Genomic DNA, 22,006 nt, shown 5'->3' with positions numbered 1-22,006 from the left:
ACTGGGACGGGCGCCCAACATCCTCTACGGACTTATAGAAAAGGATTTACCAGTAGGTATTAAAATCCTGTTTTCTATTACGTCCTTGAGGATGTTGGGGACACCAAAAGAACCACGGGATTATACCAAAGCTCTATAACAGGCAGGAGAGTGCGGATGACTCTGCAGCACCGATTGACCAAACTTTAGGTCTTCATCGGCCAAGGTATCAAACTTGTAAAATTTTGTAAACGTGTTTGACCTCGACCAAGTAGCAGCTCGGCAAAGTTGTAATGCCGTGACACCCTGGGAAGCCGCCCAGGACGAGCCCACCTTCCTAGTGGAATGGGCTTTTACCGATTTAGGTAACGGCAAACTTGCCGTGGAATGAGCCTGCTGAATCGTGTGACATATCCAGCGGGCAATGGTCTGCTTGGAAGCAGGATACCCAAGTTTATTGGGAGCATATAGCACAAACAGAGACTCTGTTTTTCTAACTGGAGCCGTTCTGGCAACGTAAATTTTCAAAGCTCTGATGACATCCAGAGACTTTTCCTCAGCCAAAGTGCCAGTAGCCACTGGCACCACAATAGGTTGGTTAATATGAAAAGAGGAAACCACCTTTGGCAGAAATTGTTGCTGAGTTCTCAATTCTGCCCTATCTTCATGGAAAATCAAATAAGGGCTCTTGGGAGACAAGGCCGCCAATTCAGACACCCGCCTTGCGGATGCCAATGCTAACAAAATGACAACCTTCCAAGTGAGGAATTTCAACTCCACTTTACTTAAAGGTTCAAACCAATGTGATTTTAGGAATGTCAAAAACCACATTAAGATCCCAAGGTGCCACAGGTGGCACAAAAATAGGTTGGATGTGCAGGACCCCTTTTACAAAGGTCTGCACCTCAGGAAGTGAGGCCAATTGTTTCTGAAAGAAAATTGACAAAGCAGAAATCTGCACTTTTATGGAGCCTAATTTAAGGCCCGCATCCACTCCATTTTGTAGAAAATGGAGAAAAAGTCCAAGTCCAAGCTCAAACTTCTCGACTGGAGCTTTCTTGGACTCACACCAGGAAATATATTTCCTCCAAATACGGTGATAGTGTTTCGACGTCACACCCTTCCTAGCAAGGATAACAGTGGGGATGACTTCATTGGGAATACCTTTACGGGCTAAAATCTGGCATTCAACCGCCATGCCGTCAAACATAGCCGCTGTAAGTCTTGATAGACGAACGGCCCCTGCCGCAGCAGATCCTCGCAAAGAGGAAGAGGCCATGGATCTTCGACTAACAACTCCTGAAGATCCGGGTACCAAATTCTCCTTGGCCAGTCTGGAACTACAAGGAGCGCTGGAATCTGTGATTTTCTTAGGATTCTCAGAACCTTTGGAATGAGAGGAAGTGGAGGGAAAACGTACACCGACGGATACACCCAAGGTGACGTCAATGCATCCACTGCCGCCGCCTGAGGGTCCCTGGACTGGGAACAATACTTTAGTAGTTTTTTTGTTGTGGCGGGACGCCATCATGTCTATGTGCGGAACCCCCCATAGATTTGTTAGTAGGGAGAAGACCTCCTGATGGAGGCTCCATTCTCCTGGATGTAGATTGTGTCTGCTGAGGAAGTCTGCTTCCCAGTTGTCAACTCCCGGAAGGAAAATTGCCGACAGAGCGCTTACCCGAGTCTCTGCCCAGCGAAGAATCCTTGTGGCTTCTGCCATTGCTGTTCTGCTCTTTGTGCCGCCTTGGCGGTTTATGTACGCTACTGCTGTCACATTGTCCGATTGGATCAGGACAGGCCGGTTTCAAAGAAAATGCTCCGCTTGTAGAAGGACGTTGTAAATGGCCCTCAACTCCAGCACGTTTATGTGAAGAAGAGTTTCCTGACTTGACCATCTTCCTTGGAAGGTCACCCCTTGTGTGACTGCTCCCCAACCCCGGAGACTTGCATCCATGGTCACTAGGATCCAGTCTTGGATACCGAATCTGCATCCTTCTAAGAGGAGAGAGCTGTGTAGCCACCACAGGAGTGAGATTCTGGTGTTGGGGGATAGAACTATCCTCCGGTGCATATGAAGGTGGGATCCGGACCATTTGTCCAACGGGTCCCACTGAAACACTCTGGCATGGAACCTCCCGAATTGGAGGGCCTCGTATGCCGCCACCATCTTCCCCAGCAATCAAATGCATTGATGAATGGAGACAGTTGGTGGTTTCAGAATGAGTTTTACCAAACTCTGAATTTCCAGTGCTTTCTCCGGAGGGAGGAACACTCTCAGCTGGACCGTGTCCAGAATCATACCCAAAAATGCCAACCGGATTGTTGGAATTAAGTGGGATTTCGGCAGGTTCAAGAGCTAGCCGTGCTGTTGTAGAAGCGACAGAGACAGTGCAATGTCCTGTACCAGTTTTTCCTTGGACCTCGCCTTTATCAGGAGATCGTCCAAGTACGGGATAATTGTAACTCCTCTTTTTCTGAGGAGAACCATCATTTCTGCCATGACTTTTGTGAAAATCCTCGGAGCCGTGGCCAGGCCAAACGGCAACGTCTGAAATCGGTAATGAGTATCCTGGATTGCAAACCGGAGATAACTCTGATGAGGGGGATAAATGGGAACATGAAGGTAGGCATCCTTTATGTCCAGCGACACCATGAATTCCCCCTCCTCCAGGCTGGAGATCACCGCTCGGAGAGACTCCATCTTGAATTTGAATTTCTTCATGAAAATATTTAGAGATTTTAGGTTGAGGATTGGTCGTACCGAGCCATCCGGCTTCGGCACTACAAATAGGCTTGAATAAAACCCTTCCCCTTGTTGCGCCCGGGGGACCGGGATCACAACCTGATTTTGACATAATTTTTGTATTGCTCCACAGACTAGAACTCTGTCTGGAAGCGAAACTGGTAAGGGTGATTTGAAAAAACGGCGAGGGGGAACGTCTTGGAATTCCAGTTTGTACCCTTGGGTCACAATTTGTAACACCCAAGGGTCCAGGTCCGAGCGAACCCAAACCTGACTGAAAAGCCTTAGACGTGCCCCCACCGGTGCGGTCTCCTGTAAGGGAGACCCGGCGTCATGCGGTGGATTTGGCGGAAGCCGGGGAGGACTTCTGCTCTTGTGAACTCGAGGAGGCGGAAGTTCTCTTGCCCCTTCCTCTACCTCTGGTAGCGAGGAAGAAGTTACCTCGGCCTTTTCTATATTTATTGGGCCGAAAGGACTGCATTTGATAGTGCGGTTTCTTCTGTTGCGCAGGAGCATTAGGTAAATAGGTAGATTTACCCGTTGTGGCCGCTGATACTAAATCAGTAAGGCCGTCACCAAACAGTTCCCCACCCTTAAAGGGAAGGGACTCCATATTTTTTTTTTTTTGAATCAGCGTCAGCATTCCATTGATGAGTCCATAGCGCACGCCTAGCCGCAATTGACATAGCATTAGCCTTAGCCCCCAGGAGGCCAGCATCTCTTGCAGCCTCTTTCAAGTACGCAGCCGCATCCCTGATATAACCAAGCGTCACTAGGATGCTATCCCTATCCAGAGTATCTAAATCCGCAGATAAACTTTCAGCCCATTTTTCAATGGCGCTACTAACCCACGCTGACGCAATAAGCGGTCTAAGCTGCGTCCCCGTGGTAGTAAAAATAGCTTTTAAAGTAGCCTCCTGCTTACGATCAGCCGGCTCCTTAAGAGTCGTCGACTGAGCCGCAGGGAGCGCTACCTGTTTAGACAAGCGTGCTAGGGCTTTGTCTACTGTGGGTGGTATTTCCCACTTATCCCTATCCGCTGTGGGAAAGGGGTATGCCACCTTGATCCTATTAGGAATGAGAAATTTCTTATCAGGTGTATTCCAAATGCCATCAAAAAGGTAATTTATTTCAAAACAAGGAGGAAAAGAAACCGAGCGTCTCTTTTCTTTGTAAATAAGGACCCTCGTTTCTGGTGTAAAGGGGTCCTCGTCAATACGTAATATGTCTTTGACAGCCACAATCATATATTGAATACTCTTAGCCAATTTAGGATCTAATCTAGAATCAGCATAATCGGCACCGGTATCAGAGTCCGTGTCTGTATCTGTGTCATCTAATTGGTCAACATCACGTTTTAGTGACCCTTGTAATAAAGCGTCATCTACTGATCTCTTCCAAATCTGCAGTTGAGAATCAGATTCAGTAAACTTTTGATTTAATAGAGTAACATTAGCATTTAAAGCATTTAAAGCAGTTAACCAATCAGCAGTCGGCGGTGCTAACAGGACCCACAAAACATTTGGTGTCCCCAAAAAATTATCCCCCTGAGAGGAAAATTCTGCCTCAGACATGTTGTCTCCCTAACAGCACCCAAAAGAAAGCCTGTGAGGGAACAAAAGGAAAGGAGCCAGCTCACACCCCAGCGCCAAAGTGCAGGTCTGAAAAACACCCTCAAGTGTCGCAGAGCTGCAGCGCTATAATATGTATGTAAATAATCTGCCCCCCCCCCCCCTCGTTTTATAGCCCCTGGTACTTGCTGCTGTGAGGAAGGACCAGCGCTGCTGCTTGGAGGAGGAAATGGCGCCGAGTGAGCCTGGAGGAAGAAGCCCCGCCCCCAACATGGTGCGCTTCTTCCCGCTTATTTTTACATGTTTATCCTGGCAGGGGTTTGCGGGCAGTGCCAGGGCACTGTACAGATACAGTGGGGATCGAAAGTTTGGGCACCCCAGGCAAAAATTAATTTTAATGTGCAAAAAGAAGCCAAGGAAAGATGGAAAAATCTCCAAAAGGTATCAAATTACAGATTAGATATTCTTATTACATGTCAAAAAAAGTTTGATTTTATTTCCATCATTTACACTTTCAAAAGAACAGAAAACAAAAAATGGCGTCTGCAAAAGTTTGGGCACCCTGCAGAGTTAATACCTTGTACTGCCCCCTTTGGCAAGTATCACAGCTTGTAAACGCTTTTTGTAGCCAGCCAAGAGTCTTTCAATTCTTGTTTGAGGTATCTTCGCCCATTCTTCCTTACAAAAGTCTTCCAGTTCTTTGAGATTCCTGGGCTGTTTGTGACGCACTGCTCTTTTAAGGTCTATTCATAGATTTTCAATTATGTTGAGGTCAGGAGATTGTGAAGGCCATGGCAAAACCTTCAGTTTACGCCTCTTGATGTAATCCATCGTGGATTTTGAGGTGTGTTTAGGATCATTATCCATTTGTAGAAGCCAGCCTCTCTTTAACTTCAGCTTTTTCACAGATGGCATCAAGTTAGCGTCCAAAATTTGCTGGAATCTTATTGAATCCATTTTTCCTGCTACTCGTGAAATGTTCCCTGTGGCACTGGTTGCAATACAACCCCAAAGCATGATTGATCCACCCCCATGCTTATCAGCTGGACAGAGGTTCTTTTCATTAAATTCTGTGCCCTTCCTTCTCCAAACGTACCTTTGCTCATTCCGGCCAAAAAGTTCTAGTTTAACCTCATCGGTCCACAGAACTTTATTCCAAAATGTATCAGGCTTGTCTATATGTTCATTTGCAAACTTCAAACGCTGATTTTTGTGGTGAGGACATAGAAGAGGTTTTCTTCTGATGACTCTTCCATGAAGACCATATTTGTACAAGTATCTCTTTATAGTGGAATAGTGTACCACAACTCCAGTGTCTACCAGATCTTCCTGGAGGGATCGTGCAGTCAAACGTGGATTTTGATTTGCTTTTCTCACAATCCTGCGAGCTGTTCTGTCTGATATTTTTCTTGGTCTTCCAGATCTTGCTTTAACTTCCACTGTTCCTGATGACTGCCATTTCTTAATTTCATTCCAAACAGAGGATATGGACATCTGATAACGCTTTGCTAGCTTCTTATAGCCTTCTCCTGCTTTGTGAGTGTCAACTATTCTCAGTTTCAGTGTTCTACACAACTGCTTAGAGGAACCCATGGTGCTGATTGTTGGAGCAAGGTCAGATGAGTCTGGGCTTTTAAAACCTTTGAGATTAACATCACCTGGTCTTTCCAGATGATGATTGAGAACAATCCATGACACTGCCAGGTCTCAGCTGTCCAAAGGGGGCAGTACAAGGTATTAACTCTGCAGGGTGTTTTTGCAGGGTGCAGATGCCATTTTTTGTTTTCTGTTCTTTTAATAGTGTAAATGATGGAAATAAAATCAAACTTTTTTTGACATGTTATAAGAATGTCTAATCTGTAATTTGATGCCTTTTGGATATTTCTCCATCTTTCCTTGGCTTATTTTTGCACATTAAAATGAATTTTTGCCTGGGGTGCCCAAACTTCCGATCCCCACTGTATGCCAGCCTTATTTATGAGGTATTTTTAGCTCCCCAGGGCGCCCCCCCCCCCCCCCCCCAGCACCCTGCACCCAGCGGTGTGTACAGTCCGGGAGCCTGGCGCGCACTGAGCAAATCACGTTGCGCGGTACCTCTATATGCCGTCTTTGTTGAAGAGAAGATGTCTTTTCCTCACATACTCACCTGTCTTCTGACTTCTGGCTTGAAGAGGGGGGACGGCAAGCTGTGGGAGCGAGCATCCAGGAGAGCTCGGCGTTCATCTCCCCTCAGGAGCTGAAGGCATCCTGTTAGCAGCAGCAGAGCCCTGAAAGTCATTAGAAGTGGGTCTAGACTGCTGCCCCCTCTTTCCCACGAAGCAGGGAGTCTGTACCCAGCAGATCTCCCCAAAATGAAAAACCTAACATTAAGTCTTTTCAGAGAAACTCTAAGAGCTCCCCCGAGTGCCTCCATCTCGCAGGGCACATTTTCTAAATGGAGTCTGGGGAGGGATATAGAGGGAGGAGCCAGGTCACGCCCCCTTTGAAAGTCTTAAAGTGCCCATGTCTCCTGCGGATCCGTCTATATCCCATGGTTCTTTTGGTGTCCCCAACATCCTCATGGACGTAATAGAAATTATTTGCACACATACTATTTCCACATGTACTAAATGCAGTCCCCATATTGGTTCCCTTTCATCATCCATGTTATGCTATAAATGTGTCTAAACCAAGCAGTACTTAAGTGGAAAACAGAAAAGTTTATGGCACAAGGACTATGACACGCTCACACTTATACACAGTGAATGCATTTTTACGGAGATGTTTTTCTCTTCACACATCCTGAGTATGGAGGCGTCTGCCGATTGCAGAGGGTATGTGTGCACTGGGAAGCCCAACCAAACACTCCAGCTCATAACCTATTGTGTTTTCTAGGGAGTATAGGGTGAGAACAGGGTGCACTTTGTATAGAACCTCCACAGAAATCAGCATATCAGAGCAAGGGTGTTCACCCCTCTTTTCACAGCCAAAGTAGTACATGGGTGCAGGGAATGGGGTGTACACTAGCCCATTGGTCAGGGGTCACCACATGTCTGCAGTCTGCACCCAGAACCAACTACAATGTGTGCAGTGCAGAGGGTCATCCCAATACCTTCTGCTGATGGTGCCTGTGCAGGAGATAGCAAAGACCGAGGCACTGGAACGCTGGTGCCACTGACAGAAGTTATGGGACAGGTGGTGCTGGAAACACCCTTCCCCTTTCATTTATACAGTATGTCTCTGGAAAGTGGCATTTACTGCTGCTCTCCTTCCTCTGATACAGTATTCCTGTTACTGGCTGTTATAGCTCCTGTCCCTGCTACTATCAGGTCCCTGCACTGCAGACTCATCGCATGACAACCTGAGCTAAATCTGTAGAGTAGCAAGCGACTCATATTTGCGGAACCCCAGATGTACTATGGAGAGGTTGCAGTAGTCCCTCTGTTTCCGGCCACAAATGCAGCACAATATTCTATGGAGGCTGCTATCCAGTCAGATTACCAAGTTTTGCATTCCGGAGCTTGGGTCCAGTAGCTGACACCATCCGTAAGAATTTGTTTTATAGTAGCCATAGCCTATAATAGCCTGTGGCTACTATATCGCAGATTTATTCCCTGAGAGGGATCTCCAGATCCTTCTCCGTCAGCCCTCAGTGATGCATGTGCATTGACTGTGGTTGGACCCACACCAGGAAGGAAATACATACGTTTTACCGGCGGTCGGGATCCCGGCTGTCATGATCACGACAGCGGGACCCCAGCCACCAGTATGCCGGCAGCGTGGTGAGTGCTAGAAAGCTCCTTGCAGGCTTGCTGCGCTTGCCACAGGTTATATTCTCCCTCTATGGGTGTCCACTACACCCATAGAGGGAGAATATAACCTGTTGCGCTGGTGTTCCGGCGGCGGCATTTCACCACCTTTTGGGATTCCGGCATCGGCATTGTGACTGCCGGGATCCCGACAGGTGGTCTTGAGATTGCCTCCCCCAGGAAGCAGTGTAATAACGTTACACTGTCACACAGCTTTCAGCTCTTCACCAGGGTGAGCTATTATCAGAGCCTGTCTCCAGGCAAGAGACAACTAGTACATTTGTGTAAAAACATTCATTTTCATGTTGTGAATTTAAGCAAAATATATTTGTCACATCCACATTAAATATGCTCCAAAGTGTCCAACTATTCACCTCTAGGACTGTAGTGGATAAAACAAGGTTCTAATTATTACTCATGGGAAAAACTGACCTGACCAAGAACAAGAAATAAATTGCATGATCGATACTTAGAGATGTTCTCACCTCCTTTTCTCTAGCGATGATCTCCTGATATTCATTCTCCGAGCACAGCGTGATTCCATTAACTTCTATAAAATGAACAGAGAATAAAATACTGAGCAGATTTTTATGTATCTGTGCAACCGTGCTGCTCCCATCCACGCGTGCACTTGGCTACTGGGCGCGTGCAGTTCGACTGCATCAGCCCTTACTGTATGTGCTCCAAAACAGGGGCAATGAAAACAACATTAGTTAAATGTTAAACTTGTATTTTGTCCTTGTTTTAACTCTGAGCAATAATGTGTCTCAGCTTCTCGAGGCTTAGTGTACTATCACGGAGATGTATCAAGTCCTCAACGAGTGGACCAAAGGAGAATTTGACCTCCTCTTGTCCACATAGCAGCCAATCAGCTTGTACCTATCATTTTACAGTATGTACTTGATAAATGCTAACTAGAAGCTGATTGGTTTAATTACTATGGTCAACTTATACACTGGTACACATTTTAGGAAACTTTTTTTTTTACTTAAAAAATTGTTATGTGGACCAGATATCATTAATAAAATGTTTTAATATCTCCAGTCAATAATGACAAAAGTACAAAAGTAAATTTAAAAAAGTGCAAAATAGGTATGCTTTTAAAACACTAGACCTATTGGTATATCCTTCTTTTTTGAAATGGAAAAACATGGAATATCAAACTTTTTTTTACAGTTACCCCCCATAGTGTACTGTGAATTTGAAATTTGTTAATCAGGTCAATTTAGGTGAAAAATGGAAAAACTAGCAATTTCAATGTGCTCTAATAAAAAAAGTAGACAAAATAGATAACTCACAATTTGTCTGGCAAATCTTTGAGTATATAGCTATTCCCAAACAAAATTACAGCTCTGAAATTGTATTCCTTCCCAATGATATACAATCCACAAAATAGACTTTTTTTTTTACATTTGACAATTAACTTTGGCCTTAAAATTCAGTCATCAGGAAGTGAGGTAGGGTTATATGTCAAAAAATGTGGCTTGAAATGTGCTGAAAATAACGGTTTTTAACTCGGCTTTCTATGCTTTTCTGAGCTGAGATATTGCATTTACCCCAAATGTCCGCAACAGTGCATACGCCATGATACAAAAATGGCCGCCATCTTCATATGAAGGTAAATAAAAATAAAGTAATGTTTTTTTCTGACTACTAACTTATAGGGGTCATCACACCCCAAAAAATATTCTTTTGAAAATGGTCAAACAACCAATTAATTTAATTCTGGACCACGTATATATGAATTGTTCATCTTGCCCACGGAAACCTATGTAGTGCCCCCCAAATTGTTGCCCCATCTGGTACTTTCATGGGCAGGATGATCAACACATGAAATTGTATCTTATCATGAAACTATTTATTCAGTAGGTATCTTGTTAGTTGCTTTCCGTTCTACCCTTGTATGTCTTATTTCCATGTATTGTTTCTCTTGTTTATCTTACATATTGGCCAGGTTGTAATGAAGTTCGGCAGCCATGCGTGATGACGGGCAAACTCGGACTTGTTTTTAAAGGGACAATCATTTACAAGGCATGGTTTAGCCTTGTAAATTATTGCCCCTTTAAAAAAGCCACTGAACTCAGACTTCATTATACCCCACCATTCTTACTGATGGCTGCCTCACTTGGTACTCACAAGGCATGGTTTAGCCTTGTAAATTATTGCCCCTTTAAAAAAGCCACTGAACTCAGACTTCATTATACCCCACCATTCTTACTGATGGCTGCCTCACTTGGTACTCTTCTGGGTGGGATGAACATTCCATGGATCTGATGATTTTGTTAGGATCTGTGTTTACTTTAGTATTCTGTGGTTTACCCATTCATCTTGTCCAGGCAATGCCTATGCCACCCAATGTGTAATCTATGCAGTGTGCCCAATATGGATACCCAGCCTGGTTCCTCCTTGGGTACGAAGGACAATCCTTGGAACTGATGACCCAAAATAGCTCCCTCAGCTCTGTATTATGTTTAGTTTTCTGTATTTTCTGCAAATGTAATCCTCTGTTTTATGTTCTTGGTTGTTGTATTTTATACAAAGCAAAACCTCTGCATAATATTCATGATTTCCATAAAGTACCTTCAGTCCTTTTTGAGAAAAGCTTTATATAATTAGAATTATTTTTATCCAGTTGTTTTGAGTAAAGAAAGCACTAGAAGTCTGACAGTTTGTGGCACTTTAAAAGTTTATAAATTAGAAGTTGAGTCATTTGAGATCTACAGTATGCAGGAATTTATCTGGCTTTGAGTTAGAGACTGTCACTTTAGTTTGAAACTGGTATGGCCAATCAGTGAGACTGTCGTACAACTTCTTAAAAAAATAATTGTGCCAATGTGGTTTTAGGAACATTTAAATGAAGCACAATTAGTGAGTCTTCTAAAATTTGTGTTTTTAAGAGAAGAAATGCTTTGTCAGTATAATGAGTTAGGTATATGAAGTTGAATTTGTGAATACAAAGTGAGACCACACCATAGCCTGACTACTGGCAGTAGAGAGGTCAAAATGGAAAGAAAAAATAATGAGCAACACATAAATAAATAAATAAATAAATAAATAAAATAATACCAACAAGTTGGTAATAAAGTGAGAATACTGACCTCAGTGGTCTGCACATACCTCTGTACATACCTTGATATAGATTGACCCCAAATGTAAAGCATTTGACACAATTTTGCATGCACAAACAACATGCTCATATATAGACAATACATATAACACCTATCTGCACACGAGCATGCAAAGACACAGTCACATTAATTCACATTTAAAGCTTTCCAGACATTTGCCGGTATTACCTGTTTGGCTGGGTTGTATAGTCTTCTGTTCCTGTGTTGACAATGGGAGCTCACCTGGTGCTGAAAACAAAAGAAGGTTTAATGTTCTCTTCCAGTATGTATGCATTCTATCTATCTGTCTGTCTATCTATCTATCTATCTATCTATCTATCTATCTATCTATCTATCTATCTATCTATCTATCTATCTCTCACAGTTTATAGAGAATAAGCTCACCATTGCACTCTGAATATAGGATACAGGATCCTGATAATAAATAAACTCCATTAGCGGCAGCACTGAGGTATATAAAACAGGAAAGGCGCTGCTTGTACTGTAGTGTAAAAAACAATGAGCCTAATTCAGACCTGAGCGCTGCTGTGCGTTTTTGCAGAGGTCTACGATCAGATAGCCGCCACCCATAGAGAGTGAAAACCCGCCTTGTGCAAGTGTGTGAATGCATGTGTACGCCGTGCGAAAACTTTGCCAGACAGCAGACATCTGCAAATCCGTTCGCAACTCACTCACAATCTAATGCGTAGCCCAGGACTTACTTCTACAGTGCGAAACAAACAGGCTGATCGGCGCCGGAGCAGACGTCACACACCCTCCCAGAAAACGCTTGGGAACGCCTGCATTTTTCCTAACACTACCAGAAAACGACCAGTTACCACCCACAAATGTCCACCTCCTGTCAATCACCTTGCGTACACCTAGCGATCTAAATTTTTGTACCATTATTTTGCAGTTTGGCCTTGCGTCTGCGCACTGTGATCCATATGCGTGCGCAGTCGTTCGCTAATCGCCTGTCATGCGAAATCACACAACGGCGATCAGGTCTGAATTACACCCAATGTTTTAAAATGAAACTTACATTTACTGTATGCTGCATGAGAATTGCGGCTCTGAAAGCTACAGTATTGCTATACAGTGATGATGTCACGGTGTGTGATGCTGTGTAACCATAACAACCAATACATGTTTACAAATACCTAGCACAATAGCAAACACAGTTGTCCTGGGTATACAAAAAGCATCAGTAAAGCTATTAGTAATACTATATTAACAATATAAAATTCAGGGGTCATATGCAGCCCTAAGCATTTGCTGATTTTAATAAAGAGAAAACCCTGCTGTAACCGTATAAGAGATGTACTAAGCCAGTGGTTCTCAAACTCGGTCCTCAGGACCCCACACAGTGCATGTTTTGCAGGTAACCCAGCAAGTGCACAGGTGTATTCATTATTCACTGACACATTTTAAAAGGTCCATAGGTGGAACAAATTATTTCACTTGTGATTCTGTGAGGAGACCTGCAAAACATGCACTGTGTGGGGTCCTGAGGACCGAGTTTGAGAACCTGTGTACTAAGCCTTAGACCAGGCATTCCCAACCGCGGTCCTCAAGGCACACCAACAGTGCAGGTTTTAGTGATATCCAGGCAGCAGCATAGATGTTAAATCAAAATGACTGAGCTACTAATTAAGTCACCTGTGCTGAAGCCTGGATATCACTAAAATCTGCACTGTTAGTGTGCCTTGAGGACCGCGGTTGGGAATGCCTGCCTTAGAGAGTGATAAAGTGGAGAGAGATAAAGTACCAGCCAGTCAGCTTCTAACTGCATACCTCCCAACTGTCCCGATTTTCGCGGGACAGCATACCTCCCAACATGACCCTCTCCAGGAGGGACACAATGCTCTGCTCCTGGACTTCCCTATTAATTTAGGATTGCCAGCACCTGTGCGGAAACACCTTTCTTATCCATTAACCTGTTCAAATCAGGTGCTGGCAATCATACATTAAGAGGGAAGTCCAGGAGCAGAGCATTCTGTCCCTCCTGGAGAGGGTGATGTTGGGAGGTATGGGACAGTCCCGTTTTTTGGGGACTGTACCGCTGTCCCACCCGCGGGCAGCAGTGTCCCGCGGTGGGGGGGGGCAGTTGGGAGGCTCTGTCTCTCGCTGCCCTGCTTAGCAGAGCAGCGGTGAATAGACGCAGTGCGCATGCGCACAGCGTCTATTCACGGGAGTCAGTGGGAGAGGGGGCATGCCCCCTCACTGACGAAAATGGGGCGTGGCTCGCGATCGTGGGTCCTCCTGTGAAGCCACGCCCTCTTTTATTAGGTCACGCCCTTTTCCGGGAGTGTGTCCCTCTTTGTGAGGATGAAAAGTTGGGAGGTATGTAACTGCCATGTTACAGGCTGTGTTTGAAAAATGTCAGCTAGGAGCTGATGGGTTGGTATTTGATCTCTCTCCACTTTATCTCTCTCCTAGGGGCACATTTATTAACAGTATTTTTACTAAAAAAAGGTTTTCACACCCATCTCACATTATTTTAGTATCACTTGGTGTATTAAAGGGCTTTTGGAGCAGTTTTAGTGAAAAAGTGCTCCAAATCTTTTCATTATAATTTTTTTTAGTAAACCACATCGCATTTCCTAATGGGAAATGCGATGTGGCCGAATTTACCCCCCCAAAAAAATAGTTAAAAAACACTGCAGTGTGCCCTGTGATAATAACACCAGCTCCAGCGATATGCAGCCTTTTGCCCAGCTTTCTCTACCCCCCGGCAGTAGTGACTTCATGAGATCTGTGACGTATCCCTGATAATCGATTCCGTTAAGAAGCAGATGGGTTCCAACGATTGGAGATCCCCAGTGGTGACTGCCTGTCATGTTGAATGTATGAAGACTTGATATCTGGACACTTAGCTGCCCAAGCATGTTTTACTTTCTGCGGAACTTCATGACGAGTGGAGGTCTGTACTCCGGAGGTCTGAATCTTCATCTTATCTGAGGGCCAAAATAATTAAAAACCTAAGGCCCTTCGGGTGTAGTACGGTATGCCGGCGGCCGGGATCCCGGCGACCAGCATACCGGCGCTGGGATCCCGACTGCCGGCATACCGACAGCTGGGCGAGCGCAAATGAGCCCCTTGCGGGCTTGCTGCGCTCACCACGCTACCGGCACGGTGGCGCACTACGTGCACCACGCTATTTATTCTCCCTCCAGGGGGGTCGTGGACCCCCAAGAGGGAGAATAGTTGTCTGTATGCCGGGTGTCAGGATTCCGGCGCAGGTATACTGAGCGCCGGGATCCCAACAGCCGGCATACTGAATACCACCTGGCCCTTCAGTCTGGGGGCATTAACCGAGGTAAAAGGAGTTCTTTCCTCCTATGGCTAGGGATATTAATCTTGTCCATTTACAACTGAACAAGACCTCACAAGAGGGACAAGAACTTCAGAGGCTTTTAAAACTCTGCGTATGTCTGCCGCACCTTAGACCAGAGGGCATGGCATGCCATGAAGGCTGAGGCTGAAATCAGTCCTAACCCCAATAAGCATCAATGACAACATCCTCCATATGTATATAGGTTATAAGTATATGCTCCACCAGAGTTAGAAAATCCACCCTGGATCTGCTAAATTGCCCTTTCCATTTCTGTGCTGCCTTATCAACCCACGCCAAAGCTAACTCTAAGGGAGGCTGCCTCCACTCTGTAATCCAAATAAAGGGTGGCCTCAATTTTCCTATAAGTGTTATCCCTTTAGGTAGAAGCACTCGGATCAGAATGGTGGCGGATAGGTTAGCCATGGGAAACCTTACAACGATTAGGCGCTATAGGGACCGTATCTCCCTCAGGGATCAGCATCAAACAATGACTGCCTTCCCTTAGTGCGCCAAGTGTTGGATTCCATGAGCAGAATCCCCTGCTGACCCCCTCTTGGCACCGGTGAACTGTCCAGGGCTGTTTCCGGTGCCTTGGTGCTGGAGCCACGGGGTTCCCAGGCGTCTGGTATTGGAAGTGGGAAGGAGGAAACAGTCTGAAAATATGCAAGCATTTATTAATGTATATAAAATGGGTGTAGTATGGCTGACCGGCGGTCAGGAGACCGCTGGTCAGCTTACAGATGCCGGGATCCAGGCAGTATACCGACGCCGGGATCCCGGCGGGGAGGGGTGAGTGCAGCAAGCCCCTTGCGGGCTCGGTGGCGACCTACGGTCGCCACGGGTTCTATTCCCACTCTATGGGTGTCGTGGACACCCACGAGTGGAAATAGTCCCTGTTGGTCGGCATGCCGACCATCGGGATAGTGAGGGGTCGGGATGCTGGAGGAGGTCATGTGACTGTCGGTCTCCCGACCGCCGGTCACATGAATACCACCCATATAAAATAAGGAAATGTAAATGTTTGTCACTTGACATAGAGGTCTCCCTGATCCTCTAATCACTAATTATATGAACTATGAACAATTATGCATATCTTGGTCTGTTGTGCCATGTACTCTTTGATCGCTTATGGAAATGTAAGGCATTTGCCACAATTCCAATAACAAATAGAGTTGCAAATGTAAACAAATGAGGGCTGATTCCGAGTTGGATGCAACTGTGTCTGTCTCTGCCTCTTTTGGTGGTGGCATATCTGAGACTATGGGGTCTACTCATGAAGCAGTGAAAAGTGTGGAGAAATGAGCCAGTGGAGAAGTTGCCTTTGGCAACGAATCAGCTGCTTCGTATAATTTTATAAAATGCATATTATAAATGTTATCTCAGCACTGATTGGTTGCCATGGTCAACTTCTCCGCTGGCTCACTTCTCCACTCTTTTCACTGCTTCATGAATAGACCCCTTTATCCAAATGCAGCCACAAAGACCTTTACTGGAGTGCGCAAGGGCTGAGGCGGGCACTGTCAGCGTCTGTAGAGGCTGAGGTACCGATTTGTGCGTCTATAGACTCATCATCAGCTGCACCAGAACTATGGCAGGTGAAGTATCTCCATTCAAGTATGTCCTGCTAAGTGAGCAGTCAGATGATTCTGTACACAACCGCTTTCAGAGACATGCCCATGACACTTCCATAACACGCCAAAATTACAGACCGTCTCTGTGCATTTGCAGAGCCACCTTCCTGTCACACCCTATCTGGATCCATGCGCAGAAGAAAAAAATCCATTGCCTCCAACACGGGCCCATCAGCCCCATATGGTCATATATAGACAATACTGTATATAACACCTATCTGCACACAAACATGCAAACACACAGTCACATTAATGCACATTTAAAGATTTCCAGACAATTCTTGGTATCACCTTTTTGGCTGGGTTGTATATTCTTCTGTTCCTGTGTTGGCAATGGGAGCTCCTCAGGTGCTGAAAACAAAAGAAGGTTTAATGTTCTCTACCATTACGTATGAATTATAATCTATACCTATCTACCTATACCTGTATCTGTATCTATATATAGACTTGCCATAATATCCCTTTAATCCAGGACACCTATGATTTACACAGGTTCTGTGGCAGGCTAAATTCATGTCTGCATTTTACCTAATTTTAAACATATATCAGTGGTTCTCAACTCTAACCCTCAACAGGCCATGTTTTCAGGATCTCTCTCTATGGAAGCAGGTGGGATAATTACTGACCCAACCAAAGAGATTAATTTACGCTCTCATACTATTCATTTGTGAATGAACGAGTGATAACATTTTTTAAGGGCTATACTGCAACACAGTATAACATTCCTACAATTTAGATAACTAGTGATGCTACAAGCCACGATTAATGCTTTCATAGTGAATATTGGTTTATTATTACAATTTCTAATTAGTCTACTCTTTATGTATACTGTTGTTTTTAAGTAAATCTACATATTTAAGCAAACTTTGTCCTCAAGGCATTATGGGGGTAATTCAGATCTGGTGGCTGGGCTGCGTTTTTTGCTGTCCTGCATTCAGATAGTCACCGCCTACAGGGGGAGTGTAATTTCGCTGTGCAAGTGTGTGATGCTATGTGTACGCCGAGCTGCTAAAATTCAGTGTTTGCAGTCTCTGCGCAGCCCAGGACTTACTCTTCCAGTGCGATCACATCAGGCTGATCGGGGCCGGATTTGACGTCAGACACCCTCCCTGAAAATGCTTGGCCACGTCTGTGTTTTTCCAAACACTCCCAGTAAATGGTCAGTTACCACCTGCAAACGGCTTCCTCCTGTCAATCATCTTGCGAACGCCCCAGTGAGGAACGGATCTTTCCACCATCCCGTCGCTGACCAGTGATGTCCTTCGTTGTTGTCCGACGTGCGTGCACATTGCGCTGCATATGCATGTGCATTTAGTACCTGATCGCTCTCTGTGCGCAAAACGCACAGCAGTGATCAGATCTGAATTACCCCCCATAACAGTCCAGGTTTTAAGGATATGCATGCTAGTGTACAAATAGTATAATCAAACGGACTGAGGTACTCATTAAGCCACGGGTGTAGTATGTTATGCCGGTGGTCGGGCTCCCGGCGACCAGCATAACGGCGCCGGAATCCCGTCCGCCGGCATACCGACAGGTGGGCGAGTGCAAATGAGACCCTTGCGGGCTCGCTGCGCTCACCACGCTGCGGGCACGGTGGCGCGCAAAGCTATCTATTCTCCCTCCAGGGGGGGTCGTGGACCCCCAAGAGGGAGAAGAACTGTCGGTATGCCGGCGGTCGGTATGCTGGTTGCCGGGAGCCCGACCGCCGGCAAAGTGAAGACCACCCTTAAGCCACTTGTGCACAAGCATGTTATTTCCTTTTAAGTAGCTTATTGAGAAACATTTATTGTTACAGTAGAAGAAATGAACAGACATTAGTGTAATATTCTATTCTCTATCACATATATGAGCCAGGAATTTCATGGCTACTACCTGGGTCTGTTAACCCAACTTCAACGCAGGTCGTAGCCTGAGACCCCTTCTACACATGGCGATTGGTCCTGGGTTTATCATCTTCAAGCGCCACTGTGCACATCAATCCGCATCTTTTGGGTACAGTATAACCCTGGCTGTGGTGGATTCCTGCCAGTAAGAACAGATAGAGCCAATTCAACTGGGGCCCCAGGGAGGAGTTTGTTGGGTCTCCCACATCCCAAAGTGTTGAACAGAGGGGGAGTCACCCTAATTGTATTGTGAGGGGGAAATACTACACAAAGAAGGGGCCAAGAGCTCATATATGAAGAGGGACGAGTCATCTATGAAAAGGAGGCAGGAGCCCAGTAACAGAGAGAAGGTATAAGGGCCCCCACATTATCACTAAGACAGGGAGAGTCCCCACATACAAAGCCTCTATTTCTGTTGCCATTTTTTAAACTATCTGTCAAAGCTGCTGATCATACGTGGTCTGACCAAGAGATGGAAAATAGTGATAAGGAGATGCAGAGCTGGTATAGATGCAGAGGTGTGACAGACAGATGCAGAGCTGTCCCTCCCAGTGCCTCTCTCCAAAAGGCAGAGCTGTGATAAATTGATGCAAACGTGTGATGATTAGAGGCAAAGCTGTGACATAGATGCAGCGCTGTGATGAAAAGATGCAGAGCTGTAATAATGAGATACAGAGCTGTGACACAAATGCAGAGCTGTGACATAGATGCAGCGCTGTGATGATGAGATGCAGAGCTGTGATGAAAAAATGCAGAGCTGTAACAATGAGATGTAGAGCTGTGACACAGATGTAGAGCTGTGGCATAGATGCAGCGCAGTGATGAAAAGATGCAGGGCTGTAACAATGAGATGTAGAGCTGTGACACAGATGCAGGGCTGTGATGAAGAGATGCAGGACTGTAATAATGAGATACAGAGCTGTGACACAAATGCAGAGCTGTGCCATAGATGCAGCGCTGTGATGAAAAGATGCAGGGCTGTAACAATGAGATGTAGAGCTGTGACACAGATGCAGGGCTGTGATGAAGAGATGCAGAGCTGTAATAATGAGATACAGGGCTGTGACACAAATGCAGAGCTGTGACATAGATGCAGAGCTGTGATAATGAGATGCAGAGCTGTGACATAGATGAAGAGCTGTGATGATGAGATGCAGAGCTGAGACACAAATGCAGAGCTGTGCCATAGATGTAGCGCTGTGATGAAAAGATGCAGAGCTGTAACAATGAGATGTAGAGCTGTGACACAAATGCAGAGCTGTGACATAGATGCAGCGCTGTGATGATGAGATGCAGAGCTGTAATAATGAGATACAGAGCTGTGACACAAATGCAGAGCTGTGACATAGATGCAGTGCTGTGATGATGAGATGCAGAGCTGTAACAATGACATGTAGAGCTGTGACACAGATGCAGCGCTGTGATGAAAAAATGCAGAGCTGTAATAATGAGATACAGAGCTGTGACACAAATGCAGAGCTGTGACATAGATGCAGCGCTGTGATGATGAGATGTAGAGCTGTGACATAGATGCAGAGCTGTGATGAAAAAATGCAGAGCTGTAACAATGAGATGCAGAGCTGTGACACAGATGCAGAGCTGTGACATAGATGCAGCGCTGTGATGATGAGATGCAGAGCTGTAACAATGACATGTAGAGCTGTGACACAGATGCAGCACTGTGATGAAAAGATGCAGAGCTGTAATAATGAGATACAGAGCTGTGACACAAATGCAGAGCTGTGACATAGATGCAGAGCTGTGACATAAATGAAGAGCTGTGATGATGAGATGCATAGCTGAGACACAAATGCAGAGCTGTGCCATAGTTGTAGCGCTGTGATGAAAAGATGCAGAGCGGTAACAATGAGATGTAGAGCTGTGACACAAATGCAGAGCTGTGACATAGATGCAGCGCTGTGATGATGAGATGCAGAGCTGTAACAATGACATGTAGAGCTGTGACACAGATGCAGCGCTGTGATGAAAAGATGCAGAGCTGTAATAATGAGATACAGAGCTGTGACACACAAATGCAGAGCTGTGACATAGATGCAGCGCTGTGATGATGAGATGTAGAGCTGTGACACAGATGCAGAGCTGTGATGAAAAAATGCAGAGCTGTAACAATGAGATGTAGAGCTGTGACACAGATGCAGAGCTGTGCCATAGATGCAGCGCTGTGATGAAAAGATGCAGGGCTGTAACAATGAGATGTAGAGCTGTGACACAGATGCAGAGCTGTGATGAAGAGATGCAGGACTGTAATAATGAGATACAGAGCTGTGACACAATGCAGAGCTGTGCCATAGATGCAGCGCTGTGATGAAAAGATGCAGGACTGTAACAATGAGATGTAGAGCTGTGACACAGATGCAGGGCTGTGATGAAGAGATGCAGAGCTGTAATAATGAGATACAGAGCTGTGACACAAATGCAGAGCTGTAACATATAGATGCAGAGCTGTGATAATGAGATGCAGAGCTGTGACATAGATGAAGAGCAGTGATGATGAGATGCAGAGCTGAGACACAAATGCAGAGATGTGCCATAGATGTAGCGCTGTGATGAAAAGATGCAGAGCTGTAACAATGAGATGCAGAGCTGTAATAATGAGATACAGAGCTGTGACACAAATGCAGAGCTGTGACATAGATGCAGCGCTGTGATGATGAGATGCATAGCTGTAACAATGAGATGCAGAGCTGTAACAGTGAGATGCAGAGCTGTGACACACATGCAGAGCTGTGACATAGATGCAGCAGTGTGATGATGAGATGCAGAGCTGTAACAATGCGATGCAGAGCTGTGACACAAATGCAGAGCTGTGACATAGATACAGCGCTGTGATGAAGAGATGCAGAATTGTGACACAAATGCAGAGCTGTGACATTGATGCAGCGCTGTGATGGAGATGCAGACTTAAAAATGAGATACAGAGCTGTGATACAGATGCAGGACTCTGATGATGAGATGCAGAGCTGTGATAATAATATGTAGAGCTGTGATAATGAGATGTAAAGCTGTAACATAGATGCAGAGCTGTGATGATGAGATGCAGGGCTGAGACACAAATGCAGAGCTGTGGCACAAATGCAAAACTGTGATAATGAGATATAGAGCTGTGACATAGATGCAGAGCTGTGATGATGACATACAGAGCTGATACACAAATGCAGAGCTGAGACACAAATGCAGAACTGTGACACAGATGCAGAGCTGTGACAATGAGATGTAGAGTTGTGACATAGATGCAGAGCTGTGAAGAAGAGATGCAGAGCTGAGGCACTAATGCAGAGCTGTAACACAAATGCAGAGCTTTGACAGTGTGGGGGGGGGGGGGGGGGGGGCTCTGTGGCATATGTGATGTGGAGTTTCTGTGGGGCATAATGTAAATTGGTAAACTACAGTGTGTTTAATACATTTGTGGTATTGGGACTATTAACACTTTTCAATAAAATTGGAATCAAATGTTGATTTACATTTTTTGGTAGGGTCCCCACAAGTTAGTTGCCCAAGCACTCTCACAAGCCTTAGGGCCTTATTCAGGTTTGCTAGCAAAACAAAAAAGCACACTAATGGGCAAACCCATGTTGCACTGCAGGTGGGGCAGATGTAATGTGTGCAGAGAGAGTTAGATTTGGGTAAAATGTGTTCAAACTTCAAACTGAAATCTAAATTGCAGTGTAAAAACAAAGCAGCCAGTATTTACCCTGCACAGAAACAATATAACCCACCCAAATGTAACTCTCGCCGCACATGTTACATATACCCCACCTGCAGTGCAACATGGGTTTGCCCATAAGTGTGCTTTTTTTATTTGCTAACAAACCTAAATAACCCCCTTAATCCAGCTCTGACACATACAGCAGGTGTAGCATCGCAAATTCCAAAGTGGATGGCCAGATTGGAGAAGATCTGCTGTTATTGGAGCCTGTCAGTGATGTTGGAAAGTGCGGTC

The 22,006-nt window shown here is 45.2% G+C and overlaps 1 protein-coding gene across 1 annotated transcript in view; it reads right to left on the bottom strand.

Moving 5' to 3' along the window:
- LOC135050069 (caspase-1-A-like) overlaps positions 1-22,006 on the bottom strand; it is a 45,488-nt gene that overhangs the window by 19,833 nt on the left and 3,649 nt on the right. Inside the window, exons 3-5 of the mRNA XM_063956191.1 lie at positions 16,451-16,510; positions 11,381-11,440; positions 8,570-8,634 (exon numbers count right to left, since the gene is read on the bottom strand). Coding sequence (XP_063812261.1) covers positions 8,570-8,634; positions 11,381-11,440; positions 16,451-16,510 — 185 coding nt within the window. The remainder of the gene's footprint in view (positions 1-8,569; positions 8,635-11,380; positions 11,441-16,450; positions 16,511-22,006) is intronic.

The sequence above is a fragment of the Pseudophryne corroboree genome, chromosome 2 (assembly GCF_028390025.1).
Source record: "Pseudophryne corroboree isolate aPseCor3 chromosome 2, aPseCor3.hap2, whole genome shotgun sequence".
In the NCBI taxonomy this organism is placed as follows: domain Eukaryota; kingdom Metazoa; phylum Chordata; class Amphibia; order Anura; family Myobatrachidae; genus Pseudophryne; species Pseudophryne corroboree.
This window is presented reverse-complemented; position numbering and strand designations above follow the sequence as displayed.